This window comes from Oncorhynchus keta, chromosome 18 (assembly GCF_023373465.1).
Source record: "Oncorhynchus keta strain PuntledgeMale-10-30-2019 chromosome 18, Oket_V2, whole genome shotgun sequence".
Taxonomy (NCBI): domain Eukaryota; kingdom Metazoa; phylum Chordata; class Actinopteri; order Salmoniformes; family Salmonidae; genus Oncorhynchus; species Oncorhynchus keta.
The window spans coordinates 7038524-7053961 of NC_068438.1; the positions used below are offsets into that span (position 1 = coordinate 7038524).

At 45.1% G+C, this 15438-nt stretch overlaps 1 protein-coding gene across 8 annotated transcripts in view; it reads right to left on the bottom strand.

Annotated features, from left to right (window-relative positions):
- LOC118396818 (cell adhesion molecule DSCAML1-like) overlaps positions 1–15438 on the bottom strand; it is a 147949-nt gene that overhangs the window by 76175 nt on the left and 56336 nt on the right. For 6 of the 8 annotated variants that reach the window (XM_052467325.1, XM_052467321.1, XM_052467324.1 and 3 more), the window contains exon 4: positions 13427–13507. The exons of the other annotated variants lie outside the window; for them this stretch is intronic. In XM_052467325.1, coding sequence (XP_052323285.1) covers positions 13427–13507 — 81 coding nt within the window. The remainder of the gene's footprint in view (positions 1–13426; positions 13508–15438) is intronic. 8 annotated transcript variants of the gene reach the window in all.

Genomic DNA, 15438 nt, shown 5'->3' on the forward strand with positions numbered 1-15438 from the left:
CTGCATCACATTGGATGACCACTCTCTATATATCTATCACACTATTAGAGCTTTTGAAAGAGAAACATACAACAAGTTATACATACCATCTCCACGGTTAAGTTGAGGCATTCAAAGGTTAAAGTTTGGGATAGGGTAAAAAAGTTTAACTGGTGAACAGGCGTCCCTCAGAGCCGGAGCTCGCGGCCCTAGCAAAACCCAATCCTACTTGATGCTAATAGCGCTCAACTTTGGCCCTTGTTTTTTTATTTCTTTTATTTTTTACACATCTCCCAACATCCCTGGGACGGATTGACGTCCAATTTCAAAGTGAATCTTGAGCGACCTGGCTGGTGTGTGTGTGTGTGTGTATGTGGTTCAGAGGCAGACTGAGTATCATGGCTTCCCTGTTGAATTATTGATTGGTGTCTTGTCGTCGGGCACCTATCTTCAGGCTCCGTTCCAACGGTTCGACGTTGCGAATGGCTCAAAGAAGGACTGAACGGTTCCTGTGAAATCCATCTTAACGTGATAAGAAAATAAACACCAGCACACAGGCAATCTTGATGCTTCAAATCATTGACCGGATCTGCTTATGCCATGACTAAAGTCATTGGTGAAAAGAGCCATTCGATTGTTGGAAGCACTGAGATCACCAGTGTCTTTACTCATTGCACTTTTGTCTACATGCAGATGGTTTCATTTGTAATAAACCCATGTCAGGTACCAGGATAATCATATTAGGGGCACTTTGCTAGTCATTCACATACACTATAATAAACCAGGAGATGACAGAAGAGGATAGATAGAGGCTAGGATCCCTGACCACTCTCTAGGTTCACTCTGTTAACACACACACACTCCTATAACACACGCACACACTCCTTAACACACACACACAAACACACAAACACACACACACACAGGTTGGTCACAGTCCCACTAAGAGGTCAGGGCTTAACCACACGACTGCTAAAGCCCCTGACCTGCTTGGTGTTTCAGAGGGTCAGAGATCCACAGAGAAAGAGGAAGGAGAAGGGAGGGAGAAGATAGGAAGAACATGGAAAAGAGAAAGGGGATATTTTATTTATTACAGTTTTTTTACGATCACTTTGGCACTAATTTCGGAACCTTGATGTCATTTTTCAAAACTCTAGACACAAAACTCACAACCAATGATCAAAATGCAAATTTTTCAAGACTCTAACACTTTTTCCAGTTGCTTGGATACAATACACGTAAAGCTAAGATCATTTGTTCATTGAACTAAAATCACCTGTTCAAAATGACACAACTTAACATCAAACCATTTCAAAATGTAATTCACACAGTACATCTGAGGTAACTGTCTATTGATTTCATTACAATGATCTAACTATCAATTGATACAACTGCTCAAACTGATAAGGTACTGTTGTATTACTCTTAATGCATAGTTTTATGGAAACTGACAAACAATATTCCATGTTTAGATCATGAAAGTTTCAGGATAACGAGGTCCTTTGACACCATTTACCGTGGAACATGAACCAATTGGACTACATTATCTATGGATGCAATATTTCATCATCATTCTCTATCAGACACTGTTTCTATGGTCCCATGTACCACTTTTCCAGACCATGTTTTCAGATTTTACATTACTGTACACTCACCGGCCACTTTATTAGGTACACCTATCTAGTACTGGGTAGGACCCCCTTTTGCCTCCACAACAGCCTGAATTATTCATGGTGTTGTACGTTAAGAGATGCCATTCTGCACACCACTGTTTTAAACAGCTGTTATTTGGGCATTTGAGGCCTTGCAGTTAGCTTGAGTGAGTCTGGACATTCTCCTCTGACCTCTCTCATTAACAAGGTGTTTTTGCCCACAGAAATGCCGCTCACTGAATGTGTTTTGTTTATCGCACCATTCTCTGTAAACTCTAGAGACTGTAGTGCGTAAAAATCCCAGGAGGGCAGCTGTTTCCGAGATGCTGGAATCACCATATGTGGCATCAACAATCATACCACGGTCAAAGTTGCTTAGATTACTCATCTTGCCTGTTCTAATGTTTGGTCAAACAACATCTAAAGCTCTCTACTCTATATACTCTACATATTGAGTTGCAGGCAGCCACATGATTCGCTGTTCGAATGTAACTTTCCTTGATGAGCTAAATCAGGTCTGTAGAGCTGATGGTGTGACCTATGTCATCGTGTGGGATAATGTCATGTTCCACCATGCTCAGAATGGCGCAAGCCTGGTTTCAGGCCCAACCACAATTAGCACTCTGTACTTACCCCCATACTCTCCTTTCCTTATCCCGATTGAGGAATTTTTCTCCACATGGAGGTGGAAGGTATATGATAGGCGCCCTCACGAACAAGCCACCCTTCTCCAGGCCATGGATGACGCATGCAATGACATCACGGCAGACCAGTGTCACTCCTGGATTCGCCCGGAGATTCTTCCCGAGATGTTTGGCTAATCCAAACATCCATTGTGATGTGGATGAGAACCTGTGGCCAAATCCACAAGACAGGGTTGAGGGAAATACAGCAATCAATCCTTTGTTTTGCTTTTTACAGTAAGCCAGGCGAGGAACACTGCAGTTGACGTTTTACTGTAGTTCTTTCTTTTTTTTTTCGTAGCTAATTATTTTTGCTTTGATTCAAAGAAACCTGTGTTGTGATTTTATTGTATTTCATCGATAAATGTCATATATCGTTCAATGGTTCCACTGTGTCTGTAGTAGTGTCACGGTTTTCTGTATGTGAAGGTGAGGCAGACCAAAATGTGGCGTGGCTATTGCGATCCATGTTTAATGAAACAAAGTAAACACAAATCAAATACAAAAACAATAAACATACCACGAAAACCAAAACAGCCTAATACTGGTGCAAAGTAACACAGAGACAGTAACAAGGACAATCACCCACAAAACCCAACACCAAACAGGCTACCTAAATATGGTTCCCAATCAGAGAAAATGACGAACACCTGCCTCTGATTGAGAACCATATCAGGCCAAACATAGAACTAGACAAACTAGACATGTAACATAGAATGCCCACTCAGCTCACACCCTGACCAACCAAAACATAGAAACATACAAAGCAAACTATGGTCAGGGTGTGACAAGTATTCTCTCGACTAGTCCTTTTACAGTGATGTATTTACGTGTAGTAGCATAATGAAACCCGTATCACATATTTTGTACTACAACATTTAATGATTGCACGAACAACAACTATCGGTATCTTGTGTGTGGGTGATCTGAATGGATGTTCCTATGGTATTTCATGATAAATAAGTTATTTGAACCAATGATTCTGCGAGTGCAAAGGTTTCTTTAAAGATATGAATGCACAATGAAATGTTTTGAACATCGGGCAGCCTGTGTTACAAGTGATGACCGTTTTGAGTTTTGTGTCTAGAGTTTTGAAAAAGGACCACAAGGTTCTGAAATTAGTGCCAAAGTGATTGTCAAGAAAACTGTATTAAAAAAAAAACGTATCAAACCTTTATTTAACTGGGCAAGTCAGTCAATTAAAAACAAATTCTTATTTACAATGACGGCCTATGAACAGTGCCTTGTTCAGGAGCAGAACGACATATTTTGACCTTGTCAGCTCGGGGATTCAATCAACCTTCAGGTTACTGGCCCAACCCTCTAAGCACTAGGCTACCTAGTGAGGAGAGGGGTGGAAAGAGGAGTGAGAAAGAGAAAGAGGAGTGAGAAAGAGAAAGAGAAAGAGAAAGAGAAAGAGAAAGAGAAAGAGAAAGAGAAAGAGAAAGAGAAAGAGAAGTGAGAAAGAGAAAGAGAAAGAAAAAGAGAAAGAGAAAGAGAAAGAGAAAGAGGAGTGAGAAAGAGAAATAGAAAGAAAAAGAGAAAGAGAAAGAGAAAGAGAAAGAGAAGTGAGAAAGAGAAAGAGAAAGAAAAAGAGAAAGAGAAAGAGAAAGAGAAAGAGGAGTGAGAAAGAGAAAGAGAAAGAAAAAGAGAAAGAGAAAGAGAAAGAGAAAGAGGAGTGAGAAAGAGAAAGAGAAAGAGGCGGAGTGAGAAAGAGAGAAAGGTGGGCGGGGGAGAGGTGGTATTGACCCCTGGCGATGTCCTTTTCTGTCTCTGACCCACCGTCAGAGAACAGGATTACACTCTCAATCTCTTTTCTCTTGAAGCACAGAGACAGGGAAGGAAGGGTAGAGGGATGGATGGCTGTAGATGGGGGGCAGAGAGGGAGGGGATGCTGCTGAAGACGTTTTTCCTTAAATGCGATTTCCTTACGCTGCAGAGTGTGAGTGTAATCTCCCCGGGAAAATCCGTCTTTAGCCAAATGCAGGAAGAATAGAGGAGAAAAGGAAAAGCCGTCTTTATCCAAATCCAATTGCAGCTGGAAGGAAAGAGGGAGCGAGGGAAGAGAGGGAGGAGGAGGAGGGAGGAGATGTAATTTGTCTGAGGGATTACAAGGAGAGCTGGCAGAACACTGCTGAATGACTGACTCACTGTGTGTGTGTGTGTGTGTGTGTGTGTGTGTGTGTGTGTGTGTGTGTGTGTGTGTGTGTGTGTGTGTGTGTGTGTGTGTGTGTGTGTGTGTGTGTGTGTGTGTGTGTGTGTGCGCGCGTGTGTGTGGCGGTGTGTGTGTGTGTATGTGTGTGTGAGTGTATGTGTTTGTGTGGGTGTGTGTCCTTGTGTTTGTGTGTGTGTCTGCGTATGTCCATGCTATATACATGTTGATATATACTTCAGCACATCTTAGCCCTGGACGGAAAGGTCCCTCGCCAGTCGCCAGTGCCCTCTAACCTCTGCTGTTTAGGGGTTGACACAGGGCATCAGAGCTGCCTTCACGTCCCTATTAGTCAGTCAGGCAGCCACGTGGTACATTTCAGAACCAGGCACATGTCACCAACGTTCTGACCCAAACTCACCCCTACAAGCCACCTACACCCAATCCACCCTCCAGGAGAGCACAGAACCACACAGCCCCAGAGGGCCAAAACAGAGGAGGGGAGAGAGGGGAGAAGAGGGCGGGAGTGGGGGGATGAGAGGGTGAGTGAGGGATGAAGTAATAGAGTGGGAAGGAATGGGCTGCAGGCCAGAGTGGGTTCCATGGCTTATTTATCGGGCAAACACACACACACACACACACACACACACACACACACACACACACACACACACACACACACACACACGCACGCACGCACGCACGCACGCACGCACGCACGCACGCACACACACACACACACACACACACACACACACACACACACACACACACACACACGCACGGACGAACACGTCTTTGCAGAGCCTGTAAGAGAAAAAGACAGTTGGCCAGATATGTGTCAGAGTGATGTGACATCAGTGTCTCCCAGTGTCTCCATGACTGACAGTGAGACAGTGGAGAGCAGAGAATTATGGGGGGGACACACCCTCTGGTGGAACACTCACCCTCGTCCATGACACACAGCATACCCTACAAATTACATTACACACACACACACAGACCCACACGCTCCAAATGCTAACACACACTCAGAGGCATTTACGCTGTCATAATACATGAAGTCATGCACTGTGCGTGCACACACAGACATGGAAAACACGGACACACAGAGACAGACACACACGCATCAACGTGCATACACACACACATACACACGTTGTGATGGAGATCCTGTCCCAGATTGTAGAGTGCAGAGTAGAGCAGTGTGCTGTAGTCAGTGTGCTATATACTGATTACTGTCAATCACCCTGCCCTGCCCTTCTAGGTCACCTCTCTCTCCCTCCCTCCACCCCCTCTCCCTCTATCTCTCTCCCTGCCTCTCCATCACTCTCTCCACTCATCATATCTCATCAGTTCTTTGCCCTGTTCTTTTCTTCTCCCCTCTGTTCTCTCGGCCGATGTGATGTCCCACCCTTGTTGTGGTCTAGTGGTGAAAGATGACACTACTGTGTGTCGACATGCCAATCAAAATGGTCAACACAACACCGTCTCTCGTCTGAATACTGCCGTGGAGATGGGAATCTTAGTTGCCGAGTTGTTGTTATGACGACAGTGACTCTGAGGCCCTCTCTATCTCTCTCTAGTTCTCTCTCTCTCATCTTCTTCCTCCCACTCCCTTCCTTCAAATCTTCTTCACGCTTTACCACCATGTCAGGATAGAATATCATGTAACAATTAGTGTTTGGCAACGTTATATCATGGCAACTCAAAGACACAAACATGCCAGCTCAAAGGATTACGAAGGAACAAAATATATTGAGAAAAGGGCAGATGAAGAAAAGGAGAAAAAAGGAGAGGACGAAGACAACAGGCAGGGCAAACCAGATTACCTGGCAACCAGATTACCTGGCAACCAGATTACCTGGTAACCAGATTACCTGGTAACCAGATTACCTCCCCATATCAACACATTCTACATCTTTCTCTTCCTCTATCTCTCTCTCATCCCTCCATCTCTCCTGTTACGTCCATAAAGCGCAGCACCTCATTCTCTGAGCCACAGGTAGGGTCAGAAGTAGTATTGTCAGCTCTGAGCGCTTTCCTCTGTTTCTCGACACATCTAAACCTTTATGAGATGGAGAGATGGAGAGATGGAGGGAGCAGGAGAGAACGAGAGCATAAGCCAGAGACAGAGAGAGAGTGGAAGCCCCCACAGCAGCACTTAAAGTGGGTCTGCATAATTGATGACGAGACAAAGCGAAACATTTATTTATCATTGAGGACATGTTGGGGCTAAGCATTTGCTATAGAGGAGAGAGAGAGAGAGAGAGAGAGAGAGAGAGAGAGAGAGAGAGAGAGAGAGAGAGAGAGAGAGAGAGAGAGAGAGAGAGAGAGAGAGAGAAGAGAGAGAGAGAGAGAGAACTTGTGAGAGAGCTTGAGGAGAGGGTAGAAAGAGAGAGAGAGGGGGGCTTGTGAGAGAGAGGGTAGAAAGAGAGAGAGGGAGAGAGAGAGAGAGAGAGAGAGAGAGAGAGAGAGAGAGAGAGAGAGAGAGAGAAAGGGGGAGAGAGCTTGTGAGAGAGAGGGTAGAAAGAGAGAGAGAGAGGGGGAGCTTGTGAGAGAGAGGGTAGAAAGAGAGAGAGAGAGAGGGGGTGGGGGAGCTTGTGAGAGAGAGGGTAGAGAGAGAGAGAGAGGGGGGGTGAGCTTGTGAGAGAGAGGGTAGAAAGAGAGAGAGAGAGAGAGAGAGGGGGGAGCTTGTGAGAGAGAGGGTAGAAAGAGAGAGAGAGAGAGAGAGAGGGGGGGAGCTTGTGAGAGAGAGGGTAGAAAGAGAGAGAGAGAGAGAGAGAGAGAGAGAGAGGGGGGGGAGCTTGTGAGAGAGAGGGTAGAAAGAGAGAGAGGGAGAGATGGGGTATAAAGAGAAAGAAACAGAGATGGGTGAGGGGTGGGGGTGAATGAGAGAGGGCTGTAGCATCCCAGATGTCAAGCCCAAATTAGATCTGGTGGTTTCCCCCACTCAGTAGTCAATAGAATAAAGTCCTCGGGGTTTAGGGATCAAGTCCAAGGTGTGGAATTATTGATGAGGCCAGAGCTGGCCTCAACACACCCCGGGTGTTTAACCCTCTCTCCGCTCTCCTTTATTCTCACTCTCCCGTTCTCTCACTCCTAGAGTTACACTGCTTAGGTCGCTCACCTGATCATGACTTCAACCCTGTTCTTTGGTTTCTCCTAATATCTCTGCCATACTGTGTGCTCAAACAGCTAGGGTCGCTTATCCATTTCTTCGTCTCTCTATTCTCTCTGCCAACCTGCCTTTTCTATTCCCTTATGCACATCTGACATGCACTGTTCAGCAGTTCTATCTAGAGGCAATGCTGTTGTGTTTTCAATGGGACGTTACAGTACATGTTGAGACATTGGTTTCCATAGGAAACCTTAATGAGAGGGTAATGGATTAACTAGCTAGTATTACCTGTAATTATGACACCACTGGGACGCTAACACCATTTACCACGGAGATCTGGCTCGTTTGGCTTTAGAACACCTGTCAAACTGTCTGTGTAGGTGTGAATACGTGTGCTTTTGTGTGTGTGTGTGTGTGTGTGTGTGTGTGTGTATATGTTTGTGAGTGTGTGTGTGTGTGTGTGTGTGCGTGCGCGTGCATGTGCGTGTGTGCGTGTATGTGGGTGTGTGGGTGTGTGTGTCTGTACATATGTTTGTGTGTGTCTGTGCGTGTGCGTGTGTGTGTGTGTGGGGGGGGGTTGCGTGCGCACTTGGAGCAGGGTGTTAGGGAATAAGCACTCAATAACAGCTGACACTGAGTTGCCCTCTGCTCCCTCTCACACAAAGGCCTGTGATCATATTCCTGTTTGACTGCCTCTCACTTCCCCTCTCCCCCTCTCTCTCTCTCCATTTCACCCTCCCTTTCTCTACCCCACACCCGCCACCCCTCTGCGCCCTCCAAGGCCAAGATAATTACCACTATTGTGTCTCGGACGCACACACACACACACACACACACACACACACACACGGTGAAGTACTACACCTTTGCCAGCTCCCCATCTTTCTCTCTCACTCTGCCACTACTTTCCTCTTCTACCTTTTCTTCTTCCTAGGGCTGTCCCCGACCCAAATAAATCTTGGTTGACCGAGAGTCGTCCTGTTCTTTCGACCAATCAATTGGTCGAAATGTTTAAACTCATTTTTCCATATATAGACTGACACACCCTATGTGTTTAAATAAAATCAACTGTATTGCACTGAGCGTGCCTGTTGCTTTAAGGACACTGTTTGATTAAATAAATAAGACACACAAATGACTCAAAAAGAGCCCGATGGTCACACTGTGTAAAAAAAGAAATGACAGCGAGTGCCTGTGTGACGGGTGCACGTTGTCTCTCCTCCCTGCTGCAGCGAAAAGGCACCACAGCTCAGCAAGTGTTTATTGCGCTGTCCATGCTGAAGCTGCAACATCATTGCGGTCATTTACTTTCTTACTGGTTTCTGACTGAAAAGTTCTGTTGCCTGAAATCCCTCATGTGTTTAGGTGAAAACATGTCCTATTCCCTCAACCCTTGTCCTATTCCCTCAACCCTTGCTCCCTTTGTGTGAAACATGTACGCGTCGCATGCAGTTGACCAATAGGGCCTGACCTAAAGCCTATCACAATCACAATAATACATTGGTTATAACAAACTCCAAACACTGTGACACATGGCAGCAAAATGGTTGCGGAGGATGTGAAAAAGGACATTTGACTTAGTTGTGGAAACTACTGGAGATTCAGACAAAGGAGGGTATAGGAGCAAGTGGTACGTGAGTATTATGTCTGCCAAACAATCCTTTTCAGACCATATTGTACAGTGTAAACAACAGTAAATAAATACGTTCACCAGAGAGTCTGTTAGTCTGTTATTTTTTACATGTATAAATCCTTCATTACAGCAGACTAAAAACAGTTGCATGCATTCATGAATTGCGGCTCATTTTTGTTTAGGCAAATTATTCAAAGATCCCTTTGTCATTTCATTTTAAAGCTAAAAAGCTTGATTGCATTTCAAAGCATGAATGTCTCGTATGCTGTGTAATGGCATGACTGAACGATTGATTGATTGATACAGTAGCCTATATATTGAAATATAGGCCTAAGAAAGTTACGGTAATAAGACTAAACAGGACGTGCTTTTAGGCCTACAGCTCGATCGTTATTATGCAAGGCTCCTATTCAAAGCCTACTAATGATAACGACATTACTTATTATTCTAATGATGATCGTAACACCGTCTTTGCCCGCTTTGAGGATAATACAGTGCCACCGACGCGGCCCGCTACCATGGACTGTGGGCTCTCCTTCTCCGTGGCTGACGTGAGTAAGATATTTAAACGCGTTAACCCTCGCAAGGCTGCCGGCCCAGACAGCATCCATAGACGCATCCTCAGAGCATGCGCAGACCAGCTGGCTGGTGTGTTTATGGACATATTCAATCAAATCATATTTGTCACATGCGCCGAATACAACAGGTTTAGTAGACCTGTAGTAGACAGTGAAATGCTTACTTACAAGCCATTAATCTTCAAGATTGGTGGGTTCCCTGCTGGACGGTTGAGCTAACGTAGGCTAATGCGATTAGCATGAGGTTGTAAGTAACAAGAACATTTCCCAGGACATAGACATATCTGATAAAATTCTTGTTAATCTAACTGTACTGTCCAATTTACAGTAGCTATTCCAGTGAAATAATACCACGCTATTGTTTGAGGAGAGTGCACTGTTTTGAACATGAAAAGTTATAAATAAACAAATTAGGCATTTTTTGGGCAGACCTGATACAAAAACTAACATAAATGCAATGGTTCATTGGATCAGTCTATAACTGAACATACACTGCTGCCATCTAGTGGACACAATCGAAATTGCACCTGGGCTGGAATGCTACATTATGGCCTTTCTCTTGCATTTCAAAGATGATAGTACATAAAAAAATAGTTGGTTATTTCTTTGTATTATATTTTACCAGATCTAATGTGTTGTATTCTCCTACATTCCTTTCTCATTTCCACAAACAACAAAGTGTTTCCTTTCAAATGGTACCAAGTAAATTCATATCCTTGCTTCAATGCCTGAGCTACAGGCAGTTTGATTTGTGTATGTGATTTTAGGCGAAGATTGAAAAAAAGGGGCCAATCTTTAAGAGATTTTAACCAAAAATCCAGTTTAAAAAAATTAAAAAAGTAAGAGATAAGGATAACAAATAATTAAATAACAATAGTGGGGCTATATACAGGGGGTACCGGTACAGAGTCAATGTGTCAATGTGCGGGGGCACCGGTGTCGAGGTAATTGAGGTAATTATGTACATGTACGTAGAGTTATTAAAGTGGCTATGCATAGATAATAACAGAGAGTAGCAGCATCGTAGCAGGGGAGGGGGGCAATGCAAATAGTCTGGGTAGCAATTTGATGACCTGTTCAGGACTCTTATGGCTTGGGGGTAGAAGCTGTTTAGAAACCTCTTGGACCTAGACTAGGCCCGGTACCGCTTGCCGTGCGGTAGCAGACAGAACAGTCTATGACTTGGGTGACAGGAGTCTTTAACAATTTCTAGGGCCTTCCTCTGACACTGCCTGATATAGATGTCCTGGATGGCAGGAAGCTTGGCCTCTGTGATGTACTAGGTACTTGGTCGGAGGCCAAGCAGTTGCCATAACAGGCGGTGATGCAACCCATCAAGATGCTCTCGATGGTGTTAAACCCTTTGTGGATCTGAGGACACATGCCAAATCTTTTCAGTCTCCTGAGGGGGAATAGGTTTTGTCGTGCCCTCTTCACAATTGTCTTGGTGTGCATGGACCATGCTAGTTTGTTGGTGATGTGGTCGCCAAGGAACTAGAAGCTCTCAACCTTCTCTACTACAGCCCCGTCGATAAGAATGGGGGCATGCTCGGTCCACCTCTTCCTGTAGTCCACAATCATCTCCTTCATCTTGATTAGTTCGAGTGAGAGGTTGTTGTCCTTGCACCCCATGGTGAGGTCTCTGACCTCCTCCCTTTAGGCTGTCTCATCGTTGTCGGTGATCAGGCCTACCACTGTTGTGTCATTAGCAAACTTAATGATAGTGTTGGAGTCGTGCCTGGCCGTTCAGTCATGAGTGAACAGGGAGTACAGGAGGGGTCTGTGCACGCACCCCTGAGGGGCCCCCTTGTTGAGGATCAGCGTGGGGGATATGTTTTACCTACCCTTACCACCTTACCACCTGGGGTGGTCCAGGATCCAGTTGCAGAGGGAGGTGTTTAGTCCTAGGGTCCTTAGCTTAGTGATGAGCTTTGAGGGCACTATGGTGTTGAACGCTGAGCTGTAGTCAATGAATAGCATTCTCACATAGGTGTTCCTTTTGTCCAGGTGGAAAAGGGCAGTGTGGAGTGCAATAGAGATTGCATCAGCTGTGGATCTGTGGTATGGTGTGGTATGCAAATTGGTGTGGGTCTAGGGTTTCTGGGATAATGGTGTTGATGTGCACCATTATCAGCCTTTCAAAGTACTTCATGGCTACAGACGTGAGTGCTCCAGGTCGGTAGTCATTTAGGCAGGTTATCTTCGTGTTCTTGGGCACAGGGACTATGGTGGTCTGCTTGAAACATGTTGGTATTACAGACACAGACAGGGGGAGGTTGAAAATATCAGTGAGGACACTTGCAAGTTGGTAAGCACATGCTATGAGTACACGTCCTGGTAATCCGACTGGCCCAGCGGCCTTGTGAATGTTGACTTGTTTAAAGGTCTTACTCACATCGGGGCGGCAGCGTAGCCTAGTGGTTAGAGCGTTGGACTAGTAACCGGAAGGTTGCAAGTTCAAACCCCCTCTGTCGTTCTGCCCCTGAACAGGCAGTTAACCCACTAGGCTAGGCTGTCATTGAAAATAAGAATTTGTTCTTAATTAACTGACTTGCCTAGTTAAATAAAGGTAAAATAAATAAATAAAACATCAGCTGCGGAGAGCGTGATCACAAAGTTGTATGGAACAGCAGCATGTTTTGGTGTTACCTGCCTTGAAGCGAGCATAATAGTTATTTAGCTCATCTGGGAGGCTCGTGTCACTGGGCAGCTCTCAGCTGTGCTTCCCTTTGTAGTCTGTAATAGTTTGCAAGCCCTGCCTCATCCGACAAGTGTCAGAGCAGGTGTAGTACGATTCGATCTTAGTCCTGTATTGACACTTTGCCTGTTTCATGGTTCGTCGGAGGGCATAGCAGGATTTCTTATAAGCTTCCGGGTTAGAGTCCCGCTCCTTGAAAGTGGCTCTTTACCCTTTAGCTCAGTGCGAATCTTGCCTGTAATCCATGGCTTCTGGTTGGGGTATTTAAGTACAGTCACTGTGGGGACGACATCATAAATGCACTTATTAATGAAGCCAGTGAAAGATGTGGTGAACTCCTCAATGCCATCAGAGGAATCCCGGAACATATTCCAGTCTGTGCTAGCAAAACAGTCCTGTAGTTTAGCATCTGTTTCATCTGACCACTTTTTTATAGACAGTCACTGGTGCTTCCTGCTTTAATTTTAGCTTGTAAGCAGGAATCTGGAGGATAGCGTTATCGTCAGATTTGCCAAATGGAGGGCGAGGGAGAGCTTTGTACGCGTCTCTGTGTGTGGAGTAAAAGTGGTCTATAATTTTTTTCCCTCTGGTTGGACATTTAACATGCTGATAGAATTTAGGTAAAACTGATTTAAGTTTCCATGCATTAAAGTCCCCGGCCACTAGGAGCTCAGCCTCTGGATGACCGTTTTCATGCTTGTTTGTGGTGGAATACAGCTTATTGAATGCGGTTTTAGTGCCAGCCTCGGTCTGTGGTTGTATGTAGACAGCTACAAAAAAATACAGTTGAAAACTCTCTGGGTAGATAGTGTGGTCTACAGCTTATCATGATATACTCTACCTCAGGCGAGTAAAACCTTGAGATTTCCTTAGATATCGTGCACCAGCTATTGTTTACAAATATGCATAGGCCCCCGCCCCGTGTCTTACCAAAGGCTGCTGTTCTGTCCTGCCGATAGAGTGTATAACCCGCCAGCTGTATGTTCTTAATGTCGTCGTTCAGCCACAAATCTGTGAAACATAAGATATTAAAGTTTTGAATGTCAAGTTGGTAGGATATACGTGCTTTCAGTTCGTCCCATTTATTTTCCAGCGATTGAACGTTACCTAGCAGAACGGAAGGCAAGGGTTGGTTAGCCACTTGTCGCCTGATCCTCACAAGGCATCCATATCTCTTTCTGCGAAACCTACGTTTCCTTTTCCAGCAAATCATGGGGATCTGGGCCTGGTTAGGTGTCTGTAGTATATCTCTCGCGTTTGACTCATTGAAGAATAACTCCTCATCCAATTTGAGGTGAGTAATCCCAGTTCAGATGTCCGGAAGCTCTTTTCGGTCATAAGAGACGGTAGCAGCAACATTATGTACAAAACAAGTTACGAACAACGCGAAAAAACAAACAAAATAGTATGGTTGGTTAAGACGGCAGCTCTACCCTCCGGCGCCATCTCTCCCTATCCCAGTCTGCTGACCCCACATGAACCCCACAGTCTGCTGACCCCACATCATGAAGTGCTTTGAGAGACTAGTCAAGGATCATGTCACCTCCACCTTACCTGTCACCCTAGACCCACTTCAATTGGCTTATCGCCCCAATAGGTCCACAGATGATGCAATCACCACCACACTGCACACTGCCTTCATTGACTACTTCTCAGCATTCAACAACATAGTACCCTCTAAGCTCATCATTAAGCTTGAGGCCCTGGGTCTCATCCCCCCTGTGCAAATGTGTCCTGGACTTCTTGACGGGCCACTCTCAGGTGGTGAAGGTAGGAAACAACATCTCCACTTCGCTGATCCTCAACACTGGTGCCCCACAAGGGTGCGTCCTCAGCCCCTCCTGTATACCCTGTTCACCCATGACTGTGTGGCCATGCACGCGTCCAACTCAATCCTCAAGGATGCAGACAACACAACAGTAGTAGGCTTCATTACCAACAACGACGAGACAGCCTATAGGGAGGAGATGAGGGCTCTCAGAGTGTGGTGTCAGGAAAACAACCTCTCACTCAACGTCAACAAAAAACAAAGGAGATGATCGTGGACTTTAGGAAACAGCAGAGGGAGCACCCACCTATCCACATCAACAGGACAATAGTGGAGAAGGTGGAGAGTTTTAAGTTCCTCAGCGTACACCACACAGACAGTTTGGTGAAGAAGGCGCAACAGCGCCTCTTCAACCTTAGGAGGCTGAAGAAATTTGGCTTATCACCTAAAACCCTCACAAACTTTTACAGATGCACAATTGAGAGCATCCTGTCGGGCTGTATCACCGCCTGGTACGCCAACTGCACCGCCCACAACTGCAGGGCTCTCCAGAGAGTGGTGCGGTCTGCACAACGCATCACCGGGGGCAAACTGCCTGCCATCCAGGACATCTACAGCACCTGATGTCACAGGAAGGCCAAAACGATAATCAAGGACAGCAACGACCCATGCCACTGCCTGTTCACCCCGCTACCATCCAGAAGGCAAGGTCAATACATGTGCATGAAAGATGGGACCAAGAGACTGAAAAACTGCTTCTATCTCAAGGCCATCAGACTGTAAAACATCCATCACTAACACAGAGAGGCTGCTGCCTACATACCGACTTGAAAACATTGGCCACTTGAATAAATGGATCAATAGTCACTTTAAAAATGTTTACATATCTTGCATTTCTTGTCTCATATGTACACAACTGTTCAAAGGTTTGGAGTCACTTAGAAATGTCCTTGTTTTTGAAAGAAAAGCACATTTTTCGTCCATTAAAATAACATCAAATGAATCAGAAATACAGTGTAGACATTGTTAATGTTGTAAATGACTATAGTAGCTGGAAACGGTAGATTTTTTCATGGAATATCTATATAGGCATACAGAGGCCCATTATCAGCAACCATCACTCCTGTATTCCAATGGCACGTTGTGTTAGCTGGTCCAAGTTTATAATTTTAAA